At 40.3% G+C, this 26523-nt stretch overlaps 1 protein-coding gene across 1 annotated transcript in view; it reads right to left on the bottom strand.

Moving 5' to 3' along the window:
- The window catches only part of LOC118091045 (glutamate receptor ionotropic, NMDA 2B), a 99954-nt gene extending 78641 nt beyond the window's left edge, over nt 1-21313 (bottom strand). The window contains exon 1 of the mRNA XM_060279433.1: nt 21182-21313. Coding sequence (XP_060135416.1) covers nt 21182-21313 — 132 coding nt within the window. The remainder of the gene's footprint in view (nt 1-21181) is intronic.
- Nucleotides 21314-26523: the final 5210 nt, after the last annotated feature.

A 26523-nucleotide genomic window follows, 5' to 3' on the forward strand; every position in this document is an offset into this window, starting at 1 on the left:
TTTGTGGCTTGCAGCCTAAATTTTGAATGCTGTGGACTGTGCACACTTCATTAAAGGATCTGACAACTATAGGAAAAAATCTGTATAAATGGGTCACTGTCAAAAAGAAAGAAAGAAAGAATAATAAAAAAGCTCAGGTTATCCAAAGGTACTATGCAAGGCTGCCTGCTTTCTCCTCTTCTTTTCATGTTAGCCACTGAGCCTCTGGCAACATAATTGAGATTTAACATAGTACATTCCTGGGGCTAAAATGAAGGAGAAAGAGGGGGGAAATTAAATTATATGCAGATGATATAGTACTTGCACTAACAGAACCCACTGTTTTGCTGAAGGAATACAGACTCAAATTTGAATATACGGGAAAGTGGCAGGATACAGATTGAACATAGACTAAGCAGAAATAAAAGGCTTAAATATATCTAGTGATCATAAAAAGCAAATACATGAAAAGCATATCTATCTACTATTGGACAACCAAATCAGTAAGATACTTGAGTATTAGATTATCAGGTGAGATACAGGACCTTTATCACAACAATTACAAACACTTATGTAAAGAATAATTATATTTGTTGCTAGAATGGCAAAAGCTCACATTTTTCATTTTCATATAGGATTCCTCTTGCAAATATCAAAAATTTTAGTTTTTATTTCAACATCTGTAAATGCAAAAATCTGCAGAAATAACTAAGTAATAAATAAATGGCAATAAATGACAATGACGTTAATATGGAATAATAAAAAGCCAAGTTTAAAGGCAATGGTATACAATGGTGGGGGGGGGAGGGCTTCAAGTGCTGTATTTAAATTTAATATATGCTGCAAGTGCCCTTAGTTGGTTGATATATTGAATGGTGTATCCGTATGATGGGATCGAAACAAAATAAAAAAATTCCTTCTAGTAGTAGCACCTTAGAGACCAACTAAGTTTGTCATTATGGTATGTGGGATGTTATTTTTTGAACAAAAGCTGCAGCATAATTTACTATGTAGACATCCTAATGTAAGATCACAGAAGGTTAAAGATAATACAGTAAGAACCTGGGACCATTATAAAAGACTATTGAACCTGAATCCCTCACCTCTTGAATCAATTGTGGATAAGATGATAGAAATGCAGAGAAGATTTAAGAGGTGGGAGGAATAAATTGTTTAGAACCCAAGGTCTAGCTATACAAGAGATGTGATGGAATCTGAAAATCTTATACTTGAGACAAATAAATATGTGTTGGCAAAAGTTCATTAATTATAGTTCAAATTCAACAGGAAGAACAGGTCAAAGACCATATGATCAAGTAGGCACAGAATATCCTGTTGGAAGTGTGGGAAAAGCTTTGGATCTTGTGGATCTTAGATCCCAAAATATGGGAATCGGAGAAATTGTTTTAAACACATGTCCCAATGATATACTATCCCTGTAAAAATACACAAAATAAATGGTAATTATCCAGCTCCTTGCTAGAAATGCCACCAGGAGAAGGGAAAGTTATTTAATCTGTAGCTGGATCTATACAAATAAAGAAAAACCATTTCAGGAAAACGTGATGTAAAGCTCATAATGCAAAAACACATCACCAAAGGATCAAACTCTACAGCACCATCTGGGGTCACGGTGTTATAATGCTTTTTTTTGGGGGGGGGGACTAATGTAGCTGAGTCCCATGATGGAAATGTGTGAATGGGCAAAAAATAAATAAAAGGAGAATGGTTAAAGATAAGTTGAACAGGATTCTGGGCCACAGAGTTCTACTCCATCCAATAGTTTATTTGCTAAATTACCTGGAGGCATCAGTAAAATTTGGGCATGTGGAAATGGTTTCTTATTTACTAGCAGCAACCAGAATTCTTTATGCAGGGAAATGGAGATCTAGAAACATTCCATATATTACAGAATGGGATAACAGATGTCAGGAGAATACCCTGATAGCTAAGAGAACATATTTTCATATGTCAAGAGAACAGAATAATTGACAGGACCGCTTTTTGTTTAGATGGAATGTCTTTATTCCACATTGTACCATAGGTTTCTCTGCCAGATATTTACAACTGTATGAGTATGAAAATTAAGCTGTTTAATTATTTGCTAATGTGACTGTCGGCTTTAAATTAAAGAACAGAATTGTAAATAATTTATTAAAGGTCATTTGGAGAATCCAAATCAGTTTCCGCATTTGATTCTTGCTTTAAATTCTGTTTATGATGTATCTATAGTGTATATCTTTGTCCATGGAGTTTTCTTGGCAAAATACTGGAGTGGATCACAGGTGGATCACATTTAGTCTAAACTCTCAGCTATGACCTGTCCGTCTTGGGTGGCCCTGAACCGCATAGGTCATAGCTTCTTTGAGTTATTCAAGCCCCTTCACCACGACAAGGCAGTGATCCATGAAGGAGGCATTGATCCATGAAGGAGACACTGCTCACTGGAAGGACAGATCGTGAAGCTGAGGCTCCAATACTTTGGCCACCTCATGAGAAGAGAAGACTTCCTGGAAAAGACCCTGATGCTGGGAAAGATGGAGGGCACAAGGAGAAGGGAACAACAGAGGACAAGATGGTTGGACAGTGTGCTTGAAGCTACCAACATGAGTTTGACCAAACTGCGGGAGGCAGTGGAAAACAGGAGTGCCTGGCGTGCTCTGGTCCATGGGGTCACGAAGAGTCGGACACGACTAAATGACTAAACAACAACAATAGTGTATATCAATAATTTTAAAAATACCATATTGAAAATATTGAAAATAAAGGATCTGGCATCAATTTTCACAAAAAGCTATTAGTGGCATCCCTATAATAGAGACAGAGGTAAAAGACCTGCCTTTGTCGTAAAATAGATGTTTGATAAACTTATTCTTCCGAACAACAAAAGTAGGTCAGTAAAAATTAGTAAAAGTGTTTGGAACCTGACCAAGAAATTTTATAATTAGTTACGTTTCCCTATTCAGAAGCTGAGGGAATCCATGGGAAAGCTAACCTTTTAAGATTCTATTGCATTTCAATTATTAGATCCATTCCTTTAAATAAATTTTAAAAAACCTAAGATTGTTAACAATGTTTGAGTAGTCAAAATTTAAAGATATCAATCATCTTATGGACACACTATTTGTAACAGGGAAATCCAGACATTAATCTTCACCAATATGCTTTCTTTAATGTGGCATGTTAGCTATGGGTAAGTAAATCAGAAAGACTTGCACATCAGTTTCGAAGGAGTTTGCATTGGAGTTCACAGACATCAAATTCTTCAAGTATCCCCAGTTCAAATTAATACAATATTATCAAGTCCTTGTGGTGAAATAAATGACCAGACTCATTTTTGTAGTCTTCCATACTTCATTTTGTACAGCATCATCCAGGAAAAACCATTCATCATTTAATAAGGAAGCATCATGGGAAGAACAGGAGGAGACATGAGATGTATTTACTACTGTAGTTTTCTTCAAGAAAGATACAAAGGAAACTTGTCCTAATAATGAAGGTTAGCAAAAATGTGAGGTTTCCAATGCTTCCTTGCTTCTGCTGGGAGCACAGGGAATAGCACATATCTAATAGAAAATGCATCTCATAACTTATTAAAAGATTCTGGACCCTACTGAGATGTTGTATCCTTGATGCTTGGCATAGCAGCGTATCGACAAGGAATATTTTTGACTCACAGTGGAAAAGACTCAACCAATTATTTCCAATTATTTTTTAGGTTAAATAGGATGCAGTGACATGTGGTACATTCCACCTTACTGACAGAGAGTTACATCACAGCGATCTTACGAACATGGGATTTGATTCTTCCTTTGTGTGCCTTATTCTCAGAACCTAACTACTGCGGATGAAAAAGATTGCACCAATCAGCTATGAACGATCCATGTCTTGATGTTTTCCCAGGTATCTGTGATTCCTGCAGGGCTCTGGAGAGGATACCTATAAACTCGGGCACGACCTTTTCTGAGAGCAAGCAGAAATAATAGCACACATTACAATCCCCTGAAGGATCAAAGGGTTTTGTAGTCAGAGAAAGCAAGACAGTCCTGCGTACTTTTATTTTAAGAGTTAATTTGAATATGTCCAGAAAAAAAGGAAAAGCAACACATGTTTGCAATGGAGGCATTAAGAAACAAGTGATTATTCAGCATGATTCTGCCAGTTTTTTAAATATGGAGGCAAACAGAAATCGAAGATGTTCATGAAGGGTAAACCATAAAACTTCTAAAGCTGAATCAGTTGTAATGCTCTTCAATTCATGCAGCAAGAGTAGAAATCAGTGGACAAACTTATTAATAAACTACTGAAGAGAGTGGGCAGCCTTGCAAAGTGGATTGAGATTGTATGCAAGGACTGTGGTTGTCAGGTGTCTCGTTGTGACAGTGCTGACCTGGACTCGCATTGCACAAAATCCATAAAAGGGTTTGTATACTATCATACACCAAAGTTATAGGTTGTAATTATACAACATATAAAGATTGGACTTTATGAGCTAAAATGATATCATAATTTAGTTATGAAATGCTGAAAAGGATGTCATCATTTGATCTAAAATGCTGAAAGCTTTCTAAAGTTTGTGAGAGTCTAAGATTAATTTAAGTGAAAGGTTTAAGGTATTTGATTTGTTTATTAAATTTTTGCAGTGTGCTTGATTGTGGTAAGGTGAATCTCTGAAAGTAATAGAAACCTTCACCTGAATTAAAGGTACACAGAGATCACATGACTCCCTGATGCAGGGTTTGTTTTTGGGTTTTTTGACACCACGTTGACCAAGACCCCTATGTCCAGGGAGATCACTCACTGTGCTCCTAGCTAGTTAGAAATACTCAGCAAGAAAAGCATAATGACAGATTCCGAAAAACATATTGATGCTGCTATCCTGGAGGTATGTACAGCTGGCGCTCTGCATAAAGAAACTCAGGGCTGGCTCTAGGGGTAGGCTGGGTGGCGCAGGGTGCCAGGGCGCCGGGCCGGCAGGGGGGAGCCGCGCGGAAGCCCACCAGCCACGGCAAGAAACGGGGTGGGGCGGGGGCGCCGGAGCAATCTCCACACCACGGCGCCAGGGCACCCAACATGCTTGAGACGGCCCTGAAGAAACTTATTCTGCATAATGCTTGCTTTGGTATGTGTAAGAGTGTCCATGCTCAATGTTTGCATTCAGCAAAGAAGAGCTGCATGAGCAATTGCATGAAGAGAATGGTCACGTTTCCATACGAGCAAAGGCAATTTGTTGGAGTATTCTTATTCAGGGTTCCAGCCACCCGTGCCCTCTTCCAGGACACTATTTCTTTCCCCTCCCATCCAGTTTTCCTTTGTCCCCCATCTCCTTCCATCAGTCAGCATACCATACCCACTGTTCAGCCTTCAGTGGGCTGTTTTGGTGTTGCCCATTTAACCTTGCTTTTTTCCCCCTAATTTTTTTTTTAATTTCTGCAAACCTTGGAATTCCCCCAAGCCTGCTAAGACTTCCCTATTGTGGATACATGGCTATAGGGACAGGCACTCAGAGAACTGAGTTGCTATTATTACATATGATTCCACATCTACCCCACTCTTCCTTTGCACAGCTGAACACGTATATTTCCCAGTGGTCTCTCATCCAGGAAGCTTGAAGTGCTAGACTGGTTCAACATCAGCAGCAGGCCCTCATCATGTGTCTTCAGATCATTCTCTAGGTTATTATGTGAGTGGATTAAGACTGTTACCAGATCAAAACTGAGTAGATTAGTTTTATTAAGCTTATATTCTAAAAGGAGCAAATGCAAAAGAGAGCTCACTGAAGTTGCCATTCTTTTGCTGAGGGTGAGTGTAAATCAAATCTTGAGCATTAAAAGTCTCCCGCTCCAGTGATGTAGATGCAGTAGAACGCTCTTCTCTCACACACATAGTTCTAAAAAACACCTGCAGTGTCTGTTGCCAAAGTGATGTCAGTCATTTCAGAGTGAGCTAGATGAAGTGCACAAGAAAAAGTCTCTTTAAGAGAAAAGATTGGTGCTCTCTATCTATTCATACTTAGAACAGAGTAAGAATAGAGAATGTTTGACAGAAGGCAAGAGAGAGTCAGATAGCATCTCGGAAGGTTCATTTATTAAACTGATACAAGCCTGGAAAACATGAAGGTTAACCTACTGATGAACAGGGATCAGATGCTTCTAAGGATAAGGCAAGATGTATCAGCCAAGGCATGGGTAGAACCTGTGGCCTTCCATATGTTGTTGGACCCCAATTCCCATTATCACCAGTCAATATGGCCGGTGGTCAGGGCTGATAGGAGCAGCAGTCCAGCAACACGAGGAGTGCCACAGGTTACCCACCTCTGCTCAAAGAGGTTGCATGCTGTTCCCAGGGCTGGACAGAATAGCATCTGAGTCCTTTCTTCCATTCACTCCTTCTAGGAAAATCATAGCAAGCCGTTATAGCTGACTACTCATTATCCACTTGTCTGCATTATGTATCTTGGAGTGAGGGTGGGGGCACTATTCCTTCTGACATTCACTCTCTTTAAAATAAACATGAGGCTACAAGAACTAGGGAAAATTCCAGGGGAAGTGGCCTGAGCTGTCACCAGTGTGCTGATGATGCATTTCTCGGCTCTACATGTTTTCCTTTGGCTTCTTATCTATCAGTGGTGACAAATTGCAGAGGGATGGCTGTGTTACTCTGTTACATCAAGCACACACACAGAGAAAGAGAGTATTGTAACACTTTAGGGATTAATAGATTAATTGTGCCAAAAGCTTTTCATGGGATAAAGCCCGCTTCATTAGATGCATGACGTTATGCCCCATTGGTATGTGAGAGTATGTACATAGATATAGAGAAAAAACTGTATGCATTTCATGGCCTTAAGTTTCCCATTTTCTTTCTCTCTGTACATATATGCCTAACAAGATAAGCAAACACTCTGTGCATCTGAGATAGTTTTTTTAATGAAATGTGCAACATTCAGCATATCTAATATACAGGAGGTTCCAAACTAAAGAGAGACAAGATACAACATTGGTTACAGGTAGGTAGCCGTGTTGGTCTGGATCGAAGTAAAATAAAAAAATTCCTTCAGTAGCACCTTAAAGACCAACTAAGTTTTTATTTTGGTATGAGCTTTCGTGTGCATGAAGAAGTGTGCATGCACACGAAAGCTCATACCAAAATAAAAACTTAGTTGGTCTTTAAGGTGCTACTGAAGGAATTTTTTTAAGATACAACATTTACATTTATTTCTACCGTGACATTGTTGTGGTCACCTTGCCAATGATCTCTCAGCCTCCCATCATCATGTTTTGATAGAGCCAGATCAATAAAAATAAAGTATCTCCTCCCATATGCTGCAACTGTGCTCAAAATTAATCTGCTTGAACCTCACTGGCCTCAGTGGGATTAAATGTGTAATTCTACACACATTTTCTCAAAAGTGAGTCCCACTGTGTTCAACAGAGCTAACTCCCAGCTGAGTGTGCATAGGGCTGCAGCCTAATTACACAGGATGACAACCACGGTATTGTCAGGCTCATTCGTAGGTGGAGCCACAACTGCAGAGATGTACAGACTGATCTAGTCCCTGCTTATTTGCCAACGTATCATAATTGTCATTGGGTATGTTAACTTTACATGCAAAATGCAAAGGGGTAACTAACACAATAACACCACGTGATCACTAGACTGGCAACATTCACTGGAGATTCGTTAGGTGATTCCATCCCTGCGTGGGTTCTGTTGTACAGGAGGGCTACAAACTACAGATTATAAAATAAAACCTATGGAAGTTTCAGGCAAACTAAAGAAGCATCTCATTACAATATTAACCATGCGTGCTCATCTGTTATTCAGTAAACAGCTTTCTCAAATGAACCTATGAGATGGGAAATGGCTAGCAAACTCTACTTCTTGAAACTCTTCTAGCCCTTAAAAGAACATTTCTACCCCTCTGCCTCCCAGTCCTAGCCTGAGAGTTACCAAACATAGCCTACCCGGTCCCACGTCCTCGTCTTGGTCAAAAGGATGATAACCAATTTTGGGTGCATCTGGTAGCCATCCTCACTGAAAGACAAATTCCTCCCTTCAAACGTGACATTAATCAGGTACCTAGAGAAGAGAGAGAAAAGAAGATAACAAAATTAAGGTGCATGGCAAGAATACCAGGAATCTCTCTCTCAACAGGTTGTACAATTTGAAGTGTAAAAAAACACTGAGAACACTAATGGCTAGCCTGAAGCAGCTGAGAACAAATCAGAAAGGAGAAAGAAAGAAGAGACAGAAGGAAAGAGAAACAAAAGGAATCCATAGATATACAAAGACTTCTGAAGAAAGCAGGCCACACAATCTCATCTGTTTCATGAATTGGGCCTTGCTGATATGATTATGAATTTTTCCCCTAGCTAAATTTCTATTGAAAATGTCATCATTATTTTATTTCATTTTCTAAATAAACGAAATAGATATTATTATGCAAAGAAATTATCACATAGTCATGTGTGTATAAATATGTGAACATGTATACAATTACTCTGCATAACAACAACACTTAAATAATATGTTAAAACAATTCATTAAAATGCTAATTGGAAGAAAGCCATTTAGCTTAATTGCTTGCCTTGAGTTGAGTTGAGGTGAGGTGAGATGAGTTGAGGTGGAAGGGAGGGGATTGCTCAGAGAAAAGACACAGCCCATTGAGTTTTTCACTATATGCACCTGTGGTGTTCTTTGCACTTTGGGTTTCAATCAACTAAGTCCTACTCAGAGAAGTTCCATTGGCATTAATAAAACCTAAGTTAGTATTATACATTCAGAAGTATTCTACACTCTGAGTAGGACTAGCATTGACTATCACCCACAATAAAAAGGTAAAGGGACCCCTGACCATTAGGTCCAGTCGTGACCGACACTGGGGTTGCACGCTCATCTCGCATTATTGGCCGAGGGAGCCGGCGTATAGCTTCCAGGTCATGTGGCCAGCATGACAAAGCCGCTTCTGGCAAACCAGAGCAGCACATGGAAACGCCGTTTACCTTCCCGCTGTAGCGGTTCCTATTTATCTACTTGCATTTTAACGTGCTTTCGAACTGCTAGGTTGGCAGGAGCAGGGACCAAGCAACGGGAGCTCACCCTGTCACAGGGATTCGAACCGCCGACCTTCTGATCAGCAAGCCCTAGGCTCAGTGGTTTAACCACAGCGCCACCTGGGTCCCTTATCACCCACAATACTTATCTATTAAAACAAATTAAGTAAGCATGTAATATTTGTAAAAGTATGTACTTTTTTATTTTGCCAAAATTCAATAAACAAGTTTTCACTCCAACAAAGATCTATTTTTACTCTTTCTTCACTTACTCTAACATAATTGGTTAACCAACTGGGTAATCCAACCTAGAATCAATTGCATCATGTGACAGTGTAGGTCCTGTTGCACCAGCAGCCAAGGTTAAGATTGCACCAACAGACATCACTGCACAATTATACGTTTTATGTTCCCATTCCTCCTCAGAAGGAAATGATGTTAATCTCTGGTTTATGGCATATCTTATTATTGCTGCTGCTATCGTGTACAAAAGCTTTTAACAATGCTGCAAAGTTAAATTCATTTTGCAGCTTAATAAAGATAATAACAGATCCATCTCTAATTTGGCATGTTATTAATTCTATCATATTTCTTCTTTTTAGCCAATATGTCCTTGCTTGTTCACAGTCCCATCACATATGGATGTAACTTTCATCTTCTTCTTTTTCATGTTGCAACATTTGATATAAATTCTACTATACAGTATATTGTATGATGTTTTGCTGGAAGTTAAAATACTTTTTTGCTTCGCTTGCCCATAACATTAGTACAACAGCATTTCTCATTTAGCTTTCCTGTGGAACTCCCTCATTGCATCCATGCAAAGGAGATGTGCACTTTTAATTCAGATTATGTCCCTGCCAGCCAATATATTTGCAAGTCCAGAAGCTCCTGGGCTCCTGTGTTCATTGTCCACAAAGACATGATCCCATTCGGTATTAACAGAAATGCACTCTGAAGAAACTCTGGGCACTCATGTCTCTGCTGTCACTTAACATGATTCAAAGTCCAGTACTGAAAACAGGTTACTATCGGTGAACTCAGAAGCACCATACTCTACATATGTTCAGCAGTGCTAGTGCCACTGTGCTAAGTGAAAAATTAGCTAATATCAGAACAACAAGCAGGAGGTAACAAAATTAGGGTGCATGGCAAGAATACCAGGAATCTCTTTCTCAGCAGGATGTACAATTTGAAGTGTAAAAACCCCCATGCCTAATAGCTGGCCTGAAGCAGCTGAGAACAAAACAGAAAGAAGAGTAGAGACACAAAAAGAATCCATAGAAATACAAACATTTAATGTGTTGTAAAATGAAGATTTGTTATAACCTTAAGTCACTGATCTCTATACTATTGTCATCATTGTGGTTTGGATCCAGAAGTCCCATGAGTGGAACTCTGCTCATGGGATGCTCCCACTGGAGAAACGGTGGGAGGCAATTTCTGCAGGTTTTTAATGACCCCTTGAAGCCCTGAGTGCCCTCTAAAAAGGCGGGGGACCTTTGGGATAGCATGGGAAGTGGTTCTGGGGGCAGCAGAGGGAAATTGACAAAAAAAAAAAACCACCTCCAGCAGGAGTCTCAATTCCTTCCATCCACAAAAGAAGGCTATTTGTCCACAGGACAACTCTGAATCTGGATCCAAGCCCATGTAGATTTAAAAAGAAGAAGTTAGAAACAGCAAACCAAAATGGAAAGGATGAAGGAAAGTAAAATGCCTCAGTGAACAACGAATCTTCAGAATGATTGACAGCCTGATCCTAAAGATGCTTAGAGGTAAAGGTAAAGGGACCCCTGACCATTAGCTCCAGTCATGACCGACTCTGGGATTGTGGTGCTCATCTCATGTTATTGGCCGAGGGAGCTGGCGTACAGCTTCTGGGTCGTGTGGTCAGCATGACAAAGCCACTTCTGACGAAACCAGAGCAACGCATGGAAACGCTGTTTACCTTCCCGCCGGAGCGGTACCTATTTATCTACTTGCGCTTTGACGTGCTTTCGAACTGCTAGGTGGGCAGGAGCTGGGACCGAGCAACGGGAGCTCACCCCGTTGTGGGGATTCAAACCACCGACCTTCTGATCGGCAAGCCCTAGGCTCTATGTAAGGCATCCCCAAACTTCGGCCCTCCAGATGTTTTGGACTACAATTCCCATCTTCCCCAACCACTGGTCCTGTTAGCTAGGGATCATGGGAGTTGTAGGCCAAAACATCTGGAGGGCCGCAGTTTGGGGGTGCCTGCTCTATGGTTTGACCCACAGCGCCACCCGTGTCCCTCAAAAGATGCTTACTTAGAAGTAAATTCCACTAACTTCAATGACAGTAATTTCTGACTAAATTTGCATAGAATTGGTCTGTGAGGAGCTTATGGATATATGTTGATATTTTTTTATTTCATGAATCGATTTCCAACTACGAGATGCAAAATATAAAGCATTATTTATGAAAAAGTAGAGACATATGTGAAAAATGCAGCTTCTGCCAAAACAAATCTTACTGATGTTGGCTCATAATGCTTTCAATAGCTTACAGGGTGTGGTGTGTGTATAAACATAAAATGCCCCTCAGCATCATCTGAGTCAATAAGATTAAGAAGAAGTAGAGCTGACAACGACGGAACAGGGGTACCAGATTGTTTTGTTTTGTTTTTCCCCTCCCCCTGCAGCATCTGCCCTGTCGAGGAATTGTGCTGCTTTAAGTGCATTGAGAATTTTTTTAGCAGCTCCAGAATGCTAGCAAAAGGAGGTGAGGCTGACCCTTGAATTCCTCAACCCCTGAATCAGATCTGGGCATGACCTCGGGATAAAAGGAAGTGCTGCTATGGGCAGTGGGCTGCTCAACACATGGGGTTACACCAAAGTCAGTCATCTTCTGTGGGAGGAGTGAGGAACAGGAAGGATTCTCTTTGTTATATTAGTAATAGACCCCTCTCTGGGTGAGCTCCAGGGAAGGAGCTGTGTTGAGTGGAGCTGCTCTGTGCAAAAGGTAGGTTGGTTTCACATACATACTCTAAGGTCAAGTACATACCATACATTTCAGGCATGTGATTTCTTTCAGAGAATCCTGGAAATTACAGCTGTGTGCAGTAATCTACAGTTCCCAGGGTCCTTTAGGGGAAATGATGTGCTTTAAATATGATTCAAATGCATGGTATGACGACAGGCTTAGGGTGTGTGGATGTGAAACCAATCTGCCTTTCACACATGGAGCACAGCTCCTTCCCTGGATCTTACCCAAGGTGGGTTCTATAACTAACACAACAAATAGAGTTGTATTAAATGTACATTAAATATATGGGGTGTTAGGGGTACTACTCCAGTGGAGAACATTATCATGCTCCTTCTGAAGTAACTTGTCCATCTTTGGTCCCCACCCTGCACTCAGCTCTCACCTGTGGCTCCTAGAAGCTGTCAACATGCGACAGTGGCCACAACCCAAGAAACAATTTCAACTGGCTGGCTAAACCAGGTGAGGGTAGCCGATGGGTCTCAAACCCTTGGTGAATTAGGGACTACTACTGTATGCAAAGACAGGCTCCAGCAGATTGAGCAGATGGGACCAATAGTGAGACCAACGGTGAAGACAGCTTCTGCACATGCTGTAGAGGGAAGTAAAGGGCAGGTGGGGCTCATCAACCTGGGAAGGTAGCCCATTTAGCAGAAGGAAAACTCTGATCCTAAACATGCCCTGCCTTGTGGGATATTTTCAGGAGAAGAAAATGCTAAGAACACCCTACGCAAATCCTGAGTGGAGTCCCTAAGATGGAAGGATGATGCCTTGTACGCCTCCTTCTGGCAACTCCTGCAGCCAAGCTGGTGCCAAACATAGTGCTCTGCTTTCCTTTGGACCACATCAGCAATGCCAGGAAGAGGGTCTTGTCATCTGGGCAGCTCAGGCCATACAGACATACTATCCAGGCTCGCGCTTCAGGGAGGTGACTTAGTAGCTGCTACCACAGTGGTTTGACTTAACCCCCGGAGACACACTCCATTACCTCTTAAGACAGACGGTTGCCAACAACAACAACACAGTCTAGGTTTCTTGGTTATTTGATTACTGGTACTTTAATGGGAGCCTGGGGTGAGAGGCCAGACCGAAGGAGGTGGCTGAAGCCAATTACTGTTGACAAAAAAGAGTGGCTCCCTGCAAGGACTGATGAGAGGTGATTTTAGAGTATCTTAAAGTATATGATCAAACTGCAGTGAATTGTGAGCTTTAACTGTTAGCTTCCATGCATTGGTATGCACTTCAAAATATATGATCTACAAATTGTTATGTACTTCATAATATACGCTGAAGCTGCTAAGAACTGCATGCATTTAAGGTGTTAGCATCTATTAATTATCATGTACTTTATTTGTCAGTCATTGCACTATTTTGCAAAGTACTGCCAGCACTTTAATAAAAGCACTTTAATATATTTCTATGTTACTGCAAGATTTTAAAAAGAATACTTTTTTAAAGAATTAAAGTATTCTGTTTATGCAGCTTGGGAAATGTGGCTATTTCAGTTCTCTGAAAAGCATTGAGATTTTGCACATAAAATTTTTGTGCCCTGGCCCTTTGTGCTTTAGTCTTACCAGTATCCTTGTTGGGAAATGGGAATTAAGTGATTATCTTTATAGCCAATGACCATTTATATGTTTATATTTTAATTTTATTTACATATATGTAATGTTTGGGAAATGGAAGGAGGGAGGGGAATCACCATCCCGGTAGTTATGGGCAAGGGGAGATATGCTGTTGGTGGCAGCCAGCACAAACCAATAGAAAGACCATTTGTTAGTAGAAGACTATTGCCTCTCCTTGGCTGCCTCTCAGCTTGCAGAATTTGGGTGATGGAGCCTATAACTCCCCTAATCTGACAACACTGTTAAATAAAACATCAATGCTCTATGATTTAATCATGGATGAAAGGGTTGACCTGGTTTGTATCACTGAAACCTGGGTGTATCACCAATAACTGTAATTAAGGTTGTTAAATAGGCAGATACACATGAGGCACGTGTGTGACAGCTGATAAGCCTGCTCTATTCGTGTGGCAAGAATTTTCCCACTGCCAGATACAGAAAAGAAGAACCATGGACAAATACCATAGTCTAAAATCATAGGCATATTTTGCAAAATATGTCCAAAAATGCCATCAGTTACTTGGAGTCTGGGCTGCTGGATGCTGTGCTCACATGATCTCAGAGTCTTGCTTATGGTCACTTTTCCCTTACATGCGTGAGCTGATGCTGTGAGATTAAGGATGGACAAATCTGTCATGTTGGGTTTCTCTCGATTTGTCATTTTTCCAATCTTAAATTCAGCTCTCTACTGTACATTTCTATAAGCAATTTGCATTTTTAAAAAATTCATTATGGAAATTCACCAGCTGTTTAGTGCATATTTCCCCTCATATACACATTTTTTGTATGCAGCTTTGACCATTTTCAGTAATGTGCACGCTTTCCCCCCAAAATGAGCATTTTTGTACACATTGTGCGGTTCGAAAGCTGCACTGCAAAATTTGGAAAAGTATGGATTTTGAAGTATAGCTGTGTTTCAGTTCATGTGCTGGTTTGAGAAGTGCAACTTAGTAGTTCTTCATTAAATTGCTAACAATAAACTGTGGAGGAGGGTGCCATATACAGTTCTTTGCTGCAAGACATCACCTTACTTTAAAGAAGCAAAATTGTTCATATAAGATCTTAAGTGGCTTCAAGCTTTTTCCAACGCTGCTTCATCTGTTTAATTCTTCTTCTTGATTCTTTGCTAAAATCAGCCCTCATGGGCAGTTTGCCTATCCAGGTAGTGAAAGAATTGAGATCTGCAGATAGAACACTAAGGGCCATTTGCCAAATGTCCTCAGGCTGTGATATTGGGAAGCTGTGAAATGCCAGCACCAAACTTTTGTGGTTGTGTTTTAGCATTTAAGGAAACAGCATTTAAATGAAAATAATGTTCAATATTGAACATCCCTCAGTATTTCACAGCAGTATTTCACAGTTCTCTCAGCGTCCAAACAATGATCAGATCCTGGGATTTTAAGCATCACAGCTTTGAGATACCATGCACGTCTATAGAATTCTACAAGGGATCTCTTAGAATTATCAGCCAGTCATTTATTTCCTTAAAGCCAATGGTCAGCAAAATATATTACCAATTGGCTCTTATTTGCTTGGCAATTCTTCATTCAGAACCAAAACTAAAAATGGTGGGGGAAAGGATTGTTTGTGCTACCCCAGTGAAAGGAGCATGCTAAGCTTTGCACTCAAAGCAGTTTCACACTTCACTGGTAAGATTTCGTCTCCCAATTGGGCATGCAAACGCTTCAGTGAGCAAATGAATTCTCTAATTCTTTGGGAAAATTCATACACATCAAATATTTAAACACGTTTCCTCATTAAAGTGTTACCTTGTTTTCCTCAATACAGTCACCATACAGAAAATTCCAGGCTACACACATACATGCACACTTTACATCTTCTGATAATATGACAAATGGAAGTCTGACTTTAAAGTTAAAAAAAAATCAACTCGTAAAACTTGATTCTCCCTCAGTTAGGGTAACTGATAACTTGCTTAGCTCTGTAACAGGCTTCCATTCTCCATCGTTGCAAGCCTGACTTACTGGCTCAGTGGCTTGTCTCGACACAGAGACACTGAGGAGGGGAGATAACCTGCAACTGCAGGAGGTATAAGAAGAAAAGATGCTCATGGAATATGCAATAGGGTGCCTGGTGAGCAGTGGATGATTTATCACAAGCAGTTCAATAAAGGTTTAAAAGGAAAGATGTGCATAGCATTTCTGGATGAGAGTGACGAAAGAGAGGAAATGTGTATGACACATAGATGGGCAATAGAAAGTGGTGAAGAAACTTGGAGCAGAGGCAAACGATAGCCACAGTAGAGGTTAATATCTGCTGCAAGACATCATCAGTACCTGAGGGGTATTTGGTATGATGAAAGCAATATCTGCAGAACTGATGATTTATGGACAAAAGCACTGATGTACCAAAAAAAAGTCACTGAACTGCTGTCCCCCGCACTTCAAATGTAGGGAGAGAGACATGGGAAAACAAAGGAACTGGGAAAGAAGCCCAGTTCCTGAAGTCAAGCAGAAGGCATGTGGAGACAGAAGGCATGTGTGCAGTGGGTGGTGAATGTGGGTGAAGTAATGTTAGGATGATGAAGTCACAAGATGTAGGTTGCAAGGGTTGGATGAGGACTCTAATGACTTCCTAACTTTTTAATGGTTATGTTGGTAGCATATGCAGCAAATATATGAGGCTTTAAAATCTTTCTATTTCTGCTGTGTGCAGTAAACCCAGTTTTTAAACTGTATTCAAAAAACACTAAAGGGTCACATGCTGTCTGCTCTTAGAGACTCCTTCTGGAAGGATTTAGTACCAATGATCCATGATAATCTAGACTGAGATGTTTTATCAAGACCTGCATCAAAGACATTAAGGAACAAAAACCACCCAGTATATGTTTGGTTTCAGACTTTCCTCAATCCCAAAAATTCAAATAGTTGCATATTTTTTTGATAAAGGTAATGACTCAAAAGCAGACCACTGGAAGACTCCATAAAAGCATTTAAAAGTTTGGAATTATAACTTCTGAGATATACCTTCCCTCCCAAGTTAATTTAAAAAAAACAGTTTCAGCATATGACACAACTTGGAAAAAATCAGAATCCATAATAATGCAGTGAATGTGGTGAATTGCATGTATCCCTATGCATATGGGAGACTTCAGGCTGAAAGGCACACTATAAATACAGTAAATAAATAATAATGAAAAAATATTCTTTTTTTCTGGACTACTGGATTCTCTATTGCACATATTGCACTAACAGTCCTCTGCTACCACATGTTGCCTCTCAATCTTTTCCGTGAACTTGAATCAGGTATTCTTCTGCTTTCTAAATTATTCACTTGTCATGTGGCAGACCCAGTAGCTGGTATTCCAGCCCTTCCACTGGGCTTCTGCCTAGGCCTCAGGCATAGAGAGGGAAAACTGCTTCACCCTGGTTTTCTTCCTCTCTGGATGCACCTCTGCTCGTCTCACCTGCCCGACTTTTAAACAGTCACTCTTTTGCTAGGATCATAGCTGTCAAGTTTTCCCTTTTCTTGCGAGGAAGCCTATTCAGCATAAGGGAATTTCCCTTAAAAAAGGGGGAGAACTTGACAGCTATGGCTAGGATATGTACCATTCATGGAGCTACACCTCCATTGCCACAACTCTCTACCCTGACCCTGTTCCTAAGCAGCCAGGATCTTGCTGATTTGCTGGCGCAAACGGATTCCCTTTTTTTTTTTTTTTTGCAACAGCAGGTGACTCCACCTTGGCTGCCTCAGCAGGCATTTGAGATGGACCTTTGCAAAGAGGCTTAGGCGAGTCTCCGACTGTGCAGGAGCTGATGTCTAAGCACTCATTAACCATTTACAGAACAAGTGTCTCTTTTAGGTTTATGGGACTTACTTACAGGTAAGTGGGTAGAGAATTTCAGCCTTGGCAGCCCAGTATGTCTAACATTGTTTTATAAAAGTAGGACATATAACATCAAATAGCCAGGTGAGGTTTTTTACTAATTTGGAAAACAACGATTGTATGCTTTTCCTTACTGTTTTACCTGCATAAAAGAAGAACAGTGAGGGAGTGTTGTTCTGTACAGTATGTTCCAAAGTTCAGCATTTAGGAACAATGAAAACACAAGTTGCTTCAATTTCAAGATAATGGTGTGCATTTTCTGTTACGAACAATGGAACTTCAAAGAAAAGACAACTTGAGTTATTCTGAAAGAAGATATTGGAGCACCCCAAATCATTTGCCCATGTATGTGTAACTAGATCTAGCTGAAAGGCAGCATGTGGCTATCTGCACTGATCATTATAATGCCCCCAATTATTATTATTGTATAATATTAGAAGGTTGTATAATCTGGCTGTGCAAGGGTGTGACTATGGTTATCATGAAGGGACCCTATACTTCTGAATTAGGCACTACACTACTGCTGACATTTCTTATTGTAATAAACACTTCAGGCTGCAGGGCTGGAAAAGTCCGCTGTCTGGGACTTTACTAGTCTGAGTAGACAGATGTTACAGTAGTCTAACAGAAGAAGGCAGCCCTACATTGCAGTGGTCAGGCCTGCTCTTTTAAATCTGCAAAGGTCTAATTGGGATCAGGGTGTATACAAGACCAACTATGACAGATTAAATTAATTTTCATATTAATTTTGTTATTAATTTAATGTTTGAAGCAAGCCATATTTGCTTAACATTACCTTAATACAGATCTGAAGTAGGTTTGAAATCTGAGATAACCCTGAGCCATAGTAGCCTATAGGCAAATTGAAAAATACCCCAATTCAGCCAGTAGAGGTCTCTCAAATACACTTAAACACACACACACACATACACACAACCCACAGACAAATACAGTGTCAGTAGTTGTTACATTACAGAGTCATGAACATCCAGTCTGAAAACTGCAGGCTTATTCTAATGTTCACAATTTTCCAAAAACAAGCAGTTGAAAAAAAATACAAAACAAAAACACTGCTCCAATATTAGTTGCAGGGGGCCCTTTCTATTTTCAATGTGACAGAATCTGACATATAAACAAAAGAAGCAAGAGGAAAATGGAAAAGAAAAGTAAAAACACCCAGAAAATCAATTTTATTCTTGGCAATATATGCAGAACATAATTCTTAGGAAACAAAGGCATTTTGAGAATGGAAAGAAAGAGTGCTGATGAGCTGACAAAAAGTAACAGTTGAGAACAGCTGAATCTTAAAGACAGAGCACTAACATCCATGGGATTTTTAGATCTTTTAGACGACATTCTAAAAGGGACGGAGAGAAGAAATCCTACGTTGATTGGCACGCCTTTTAAAGATGTATGTCAATCAATTTAGGATTTCCTATTCGTATTCCATATGGTCATCCTTCATCAGATGACAAGGGCCTCCTAATTAGAAATGACAGCAGGAAAAGAGATAGCAAAAGAAACTTTTTGAGTTCCTGGCTCAGCATCTTGGCCACACCTTTGTTCTGCAAACAGTTATGTAAATTGTGTAACGCCCACAGGACATAGTTGATTTGGTGGTGCATAAATTAAATTAAATACATGCTACATGTTTTCCCTTCCATCTCATCTACCTTTACCTTAGAATCCTCACAATGAGCTGACATGCAGGCTTACTTCAGACCCAACTTTAGACCTTAAAAATTCTCAGAACAGCCTGTTCTCATGAGAGATGAAGAGCAATCTAAGAGACCCAAATGAATTTAGTTCAGTTCCAGATTGGACTCCTAGTGCTTTCTGGTGCGTATCACAGGTGAACTGCCAAACCTTGTATCACTCATCCCGCACCCCAACCCACGCTCCACCAGCATCCTGTGCCACGTCAGCTGAGGGATGTAGGTGCATCTGGTTGTTTGGGGAAAACATCTGGGAAGTGTCAGGTACAATTTGTGGCAAAACAATTCCATGCAAAATGCCTAAGAAGTGATGGTTGAATGTGGGGGTGAGAATTTTTCTTGTGCTCCTTTCCCTATAGGAACAGGAACAGGTGGGGTTAGAATCATGTACATCACAAGATTAACATTTAAACAACTTTCTTTTCTTTTATGGACTGCGTTCAGATTTATTTACTAAGGGAGATTACAAGTGGACTAGAGACAGTACTTTAAGAGAGCTAAACCTTGGCAATAGTCATAGACAGAATAAAGCTTCCCTTCTCTGCAGATGTATTTCTATTGCTCAAGAAGTAGAGATAATGCAGAAAGGACAGAGGGGGGTCAGGTTCTGACACCTGGAAGGCACAAATTGGAAAGTATCCCAAGGACAGCAGAAAGTAAGAAGGGTGTTCAGCATGGAGGGGCTCACAGCATTAACACCCCAGAAGGTATTGCTTCTCCCATAGTTACAGCCATGAATTCAAGCAGAAATCTAGAATGGTTCTCTCTCTCTGGCTTCTGCCTACTTCTAGGCCAGCTCTCTCATATACAACTCTGTCTCTCTCACTACCAGCCATGGAGTGGGCCCACCCATGTGTCCTCTGGCACAAAGCCACCCCCGTAATGACCATACTGCACTGATGTAGTACTTGTGTAGGTGGCGACCATGACCTAGCTAACTCAACAATGGAATTCTCCATTAGATTTAACCCTTAGTGGATTGGAGATTAGAAGGGACTTGGGCATCATGTAGATTGACACACACACACACACACACACACACACCCAAAAATTTTACAACAATATAATGTCTGAAGCAACCTTACTGTCCCAAATGAAAAGCAGAGGAATGTGCTGACACTATGTTACAGGAAGCACTCTAAAAGACCTCAAAATTTAATGGAAAAATGCTATGCTGCCCTAAGCCATCACCATCTGAGTGACACAAATTCTAGCATGCCTCATGTAGGAACACTGGATCAAATTCCAGCAATGGAATAAAAATATTGTTTATGGAGCTTCAGGTTCGAAAACATTAATGTACTGTGGCACCAATAATATACATTGAAATATATATTCCATGGTTCAAAGCTGTTTCAGCCCGCAATATCATATTTTTAATGGGAAGTCAATTAAAATGAACAGTTATTAATTTTTTGGGTCAATATTATGTGGGGGTTTGAGCATGGCGGTTCCTCCTTTCCAAAAAATAATAATAAATAAAACCCCCAATTTCCCCTATTCTCTTCACTTTCTCTCTCTCTCTCTCTCTCTCTCTCTCTCTCCTCTTTGTGGGTTGATGTTTCCATAGAAACATGTTCTTTAAAGCTTCTGAAATTACTTTGGATTTAATCTATTTACCCTTTCCTAACCAAACCACATTTTCAAACTTCCTTGAAGTTCATTTTCCTGAGACATTTTGTTCACAGTTCACCTTCCAAGAGGGCATGGTTCCTCAGGGAACCAATAGACTGAGACTACTTATCAGAAGCAGCTAATTTAATGCTATGTATTCATTTGTTTGTTAGATTTCTATACCACTTTTGAACAGTTCCCAAGACTAATTAAATGATAAGACCGCAATATTAATAAAACTGTGTGTTAGAGAGAGACAGAGTGAAACTGTGAGAGAGGCATGAGGGAAAGACAAAAGAAGAAGAAGATAAAATCAGTTCTCTTATGTAGCTAAAGTACAGCTTTAGGATATGTCTCAATAAAAGCACTGAAATCAAATACAACTCCAGAGCCAACAGTAGCATCCTGAATCACAGGCACAAACATCGCAGATTTTCCATTAGTTGTGTTCCTCTTCTTCATCACAGTCATGTCCCCGATTAGCCACAACTATTTTCAGTGTCATTTTATTTAAACTGCCATTGTTGTCAGTGACGCCCCTTCAATACCAACACCTGAACTGCTTGTTGCTTTTCATCATTGGCATAACCACTGCCATCCTACTTTCATCTTTCTGGCCTGTGCAATAATAGCACCTTTCCTTACCCACACCAACTCCAACAAATTAATTTCACCTCTCACAAATACCCTTAATGTTTGCTATTCATGACACTGTTTCCTTACAGCCCCAAAAATAGGAGTGGGGAAACAGGGAATGCAGCATGCATGGGAACATGAGGCAGGACAACATATAGCTGACACTGGGCTTCAATGAATGACTCAAATTTACCTTAGAGAGAGCTTTGTGTTCATTCCTGTGAATTACTGGGAAAGTAATATGGGTTCATCAACAGAGAGACTACTAATCTATGAGTACTACTCTTTTTCTTTTTCTTTTTTGCTTGGCCAAGGGTTTTTGTAGCATCAGTTAGCAGTGCCAGGCAGTCCAAGAAGCAACCCCCCCCCCCAAAGAAAAAAAATCCTGTGCAGTATCATACAAGATACTGAGGCAGGTTGACAGGACTATGCTGCTGTGATCACAGAGGACACAAGACACCATACACCTGCATACCATCAGGAAGGTATTGTGAGTTTTAAAGAGGAAACTGAAGCCTCGTCCCTAAGCCTTCCTCAAGATAAAGCATCTTAATGTATGAAACAAAAGGAAGGGGATCTGAGAATTTTAGTTGATTATAAGTTTTTCCATGGCAACAGGCTTCAGAAACAGAAGAAGAGGGTGGGATAGGAAAGACAAGAGAGAACAGAGAGACAGAGCGCAGTGTGCTGGATACTGTTTCCATGGCAACCCTGTTACATACGCAGCTAACTGCCAAAGTAAGTCAAGATCCCAGAAAAGGGGTTGGAGGGAAGTAGAAGGAGGGGGCAAAGAGGCCGGGAAGAGTGTTAAGACCTGGTTTACACATATAGCCCAACCATGCATCTTTCCCCCTTGATTTGCTCAAAGAACTACTTCATTTGACGTAGTTGCAGGTAGAATTCTCAGCAGCTCAAGAACGACAAGAAACCCAAAGCCCAGTGCAGTGATCCCATCAGTGCTGAATGAAATTTTGTGGAACTATGCATACATACATTTGTTTGTATACCACCTTTTCGTAATTCAAACCATGCTCAGGATGGTTTGCAACATGAAAAAAAAATACATAACTACAACATAACAAAGGTAGTAATTATAAGCAATAAATAAAACATCAAAGAATGCACAAACAATTTATACACACAACCAAGTATAGGGCATGTACACGTGTGGACAGACCTGTAAATGACATTATGAAATGGAGAGGCAAGATGGGGAAGAGCGTGGGGAAGATTATTTTTCCACAGCAAGAAGTTTCCTTTCCATCTTTTTCAGATCAATTTGGGCTACGCAGATGCATTTGCTTTCACACCCCAGATGGTTCAAGAACTAAGATGTCATTTGTAATTGCAGGAAGCAATATAGAAATGTTCCTTCCTCATAAATTAGCTACTTAAAAAAAAAATCAGCTAACTGATTAGCTGTTCTTCTAGTCAATTCGTTTTTCCTTGGATCCCTCCTCATTTTCACCATCCTGCCCCAAGATGTCTAAGATGTAATTTGAATAAAACCTGGCAACTCCCCGGCTATACCCAGACCAAGCTTCCCTTTCACTGCATGCTCCATAGACAAAAGGAGGCTGCCTTAAGCAGTGAGCTGCCAAAGAGGTTTGCCCAACTTGGTACTAGTCTGTGACCAAGGCACTCCTCCTTGTAGGCGTACCTGAAGCCTGCCTCTTGGCTTAACTGCTCTTAGGGACAAAATGCACCATGGCACCCACCTATCCCACTCTGATCCTCCACCACCTTCCACCTCTTTGCTCCCCTTCTCCTGTTCCCTTTCTAACTTCTAGGGCTAAGCCAAAATATCTCAGAAAGTAATGTACAGTACTGAGAATTACCTTTTTTGGGTAGGCATGTATAAGACTGCACTGCATAAAGAATTCAAAGTCATGTTCATGAAACATTTCCCCCACTGTCTCATAGAAGAATAAATGAAAATCACATAGAAATGATCTTAGGTTTGATCCTCAGTGTCTCCAGGTAAGAGTGGGAATGACTCCTGTCTGAAATCTTCAGGAATTGCTGCCAGTCTGTGCCAACAAATACTGAGCTAGATAGACCAGTGATTTGACTCTGTATAAGGCAGCATCCTGTGTTTCTAATTACATGAGACAACCATTCCTACTGATCACAGTAGAAAAAAATATGTAAGGTTGTCTAAGGTTGTCTTGACATTCCAGTGGATTACAAAAAGGCAATTTTTCAATAAATCTGTCCAAGAGTGGCTGGTGTTTTCTTTTTCTCTCCCAGCCATGCCACAGTCTGGACTCATTTGTATCCCTCTGTTAAAAGGGCTGCTCAATACATCTTTTCTTGCCATTAGTAAACAATTTGCTAATTGCAACAGTATATTTTAAATATTCCAAATCTACTATATTGGGGTTAAGTGGACCTTTTAAATTATTTCCGAATTATTTCTAAATATTTTCAGTAAAACACTATATGATATATGAAAAGGATCATTATTATGTGACATCACCAACAATTACCATACTAAATATTACTTATATATGACTTATACTTTAATTTCATTTAGTTCTACCACCATTAAAATTGTACCAACAAAACTAATTTAAAAATAATTTCAAATGAACAATCAGTCACATTTTGCCAACTTCTGATAGATTTTCCCCAAGAAAAAAGTTCTCATTATTTCTATAATTAAGAACTCTAATGTCCAATTTGAATAAACCTGACCAACTTTTCCACATTAAACCTTTCAAGCCAGCTGTTGTTATTAGGATTAAAAATCTGCAGGGTTTGGTTTGGGGGGGTTTTTTTAAGCTGAAAGCATGCTGAGGATTTTTTTTTTAAATGATGAGATCATAATTATTTGTTGATAATTGCAATGGGTGAGATTCAAAGTAGCATGAGCAGGGGGGGCATTTGTGCAACTGGGCTTCACCTGTTTCTCCTTCACCCTGAAGCCCCATAACCCCTCCCTCCCTCCAAACATCTGCTTCAAAACAATGGGGTACCCCAGGCCTTCAGGGGGGGGCATGCAGATGAATGGGGGACAGGGCTTTTTCAGCTGGAACCTGCAGGAACTCAGTTCCAGAACCTCTCGGGTGGGCACCATTGCCAATATAAGAGGCAACAATTCATGGTGAGTTCTAGCATCTCTTTTTCTAGAAAAACAGAACTGCCCTGTTGCAATGAGGGCCTGATGCTGCTGCCACCCCTGTCAGGAACACTGTAAGAGGGGCATGGCTGGGAATGGCTGCCCCATGAACCATTCCTGGACTAAAATACATATCAGTCTGTAACTCTCCTTTGGAATCCACACTTCTGATATGCAGTTTATACCAGTCCAGGAGGTGCAGATCCAATGAGTTTTATTTGGAATCCAGATTTAATTTCTCAGGCATCCCTAAATGTAAAGTGAATCCTTAGAAAGCATACAGGCTTTGTTTAAGGTTTTATTGATGACAGTCTGCCTGAGGTCATGCCTGCTCCTCTATAAATTTGATTGATCCCTCAGATCTGGTCATACTTTGCAGAAGTCCATCAGGCAGTGACCAAAAGGACAGGCTTTCCTGTTGTGCTTCTCCCCACTCCCAAATGGAACTGCTTCCCCTCTGAATTGTCAGAAGTCCTGAGAGGGTCTGCTGAAAATTTATGTACTGTAGGCTACTCTCAGGCCTCTGGATGCCATGAGTTCTGATTTGTCTTTGAACTATTTGTGGACACTTAGGTATCATGCAGTATCATTTATTTTATCTTTGCAATGTATTGATTTTAACTGTATTTTAAATGGCTGCACACAAACTTAGTATTTTCCCCCCAACAAAATGGGAAGTATAAATTATTCAAATAAATAAGTACTCAGCAAAATGCTGTAACTTTCTGACAGAACTCTTGCTCTTTGTGCACATTTTCAGATGGTATGTTTACTCTGAACATTCTGGAAGTGTTAGAACTGTTGTATTATTTAATTTTCATAGAATTTTTCAGCTAAATGTCAGCAGGAAAACACTGCCTACTCCTACACCAACAGATGTTTATGCAATAAAGACAAAGGGCACAAAATCACCCAAGTAAGCCATGTGTAAGTCCCACTGAAAGGGGAAGAATGAGATTGAGTGGTGACTAACTTCTGCTCACTGGTGGCCCAAACTTTGCTTTATACCTTTGGGGGCATTTTCACACTAGAGACTTAAATCTCTTTTGTCCACTGTTGGTGGTCCAGTGCCTATGCTAGAAGATTTGGGAAGCAAATATTAAAAGCCATTCAAAGTTGGGAGAAAAAATTACTTAGACCCTAAAATAGACTTGTTAACAATATTAAAAGGGACAATATACCAAGAAAATGAAGCAATGTCATTTTACATTACTGCAACAGTGATACTGATCTATACTAAATACCAAGAGAGTTCTCAAATGCCTAAATTAAGAGATTCGCTGTGTTAAATTTTGGGATATATTGCCGTTTTAAGTAAACTAACATGGGCATTATGAGTGAAACATAATGAAAAACTATTTTAAAAATAAATAGATTTGCTTTATGTAGTCCTGGAATGTAAGACAAGGTATATTAGCAGGAAATTCACTTTTGTTACTGTGGATGTATTTTTCATTTACGATTACTTATTTTAAATGATTATATACTGCAACTCTTGGGGCATTTTTCACCACATAACCTTAATTCTCCTTTTGGGTCTATGATGAACTTTTTAAGTTAGCATCTGACTATTCTTGAGGTCAGGGACCCAGGGACCCAGGTGGCGCTGTGGTTAAACCGCTGAGCCTGGGGCTTGCTGATCAGAAGGTCGGCGGTTCAAATCCCTGTGACGGGGTGAGCTCCCGTTGCTTGGTCCCAGCTCCTGCCAACCTAGCAGTTCGAAAGCACGTCAAAATGCAAGTAGATAAATAGGAACCGCTACAGCGGGAAGGTAAACGGCGTTTCCATGTGCTACTCTGGTTTGCCAGAAGCGGCTTTGTCATGCTGGCCACATGACCTGGAAGCTATACGCCGGCTCCCTCGGCCAATAATGCGAGATGAGCGCACAACCCCAGAGTCGGTCACGACTGGACCTAATGGTCAG

Source organism: Zootoca vivipara, chromosome 10 (assembly GCF_963506605.1).
Source record: "Zootoca vivipara chromosome 10, rZooViv1.1, whole genome shotgun sequence".
NCBI classification, from domain to species: domain Eukaryota; kingdom Metazoa; phylum Chordata; class Lepidosauria; order Squamata; family Lacertidae; genus Zootoca; species Zootoca vivipara.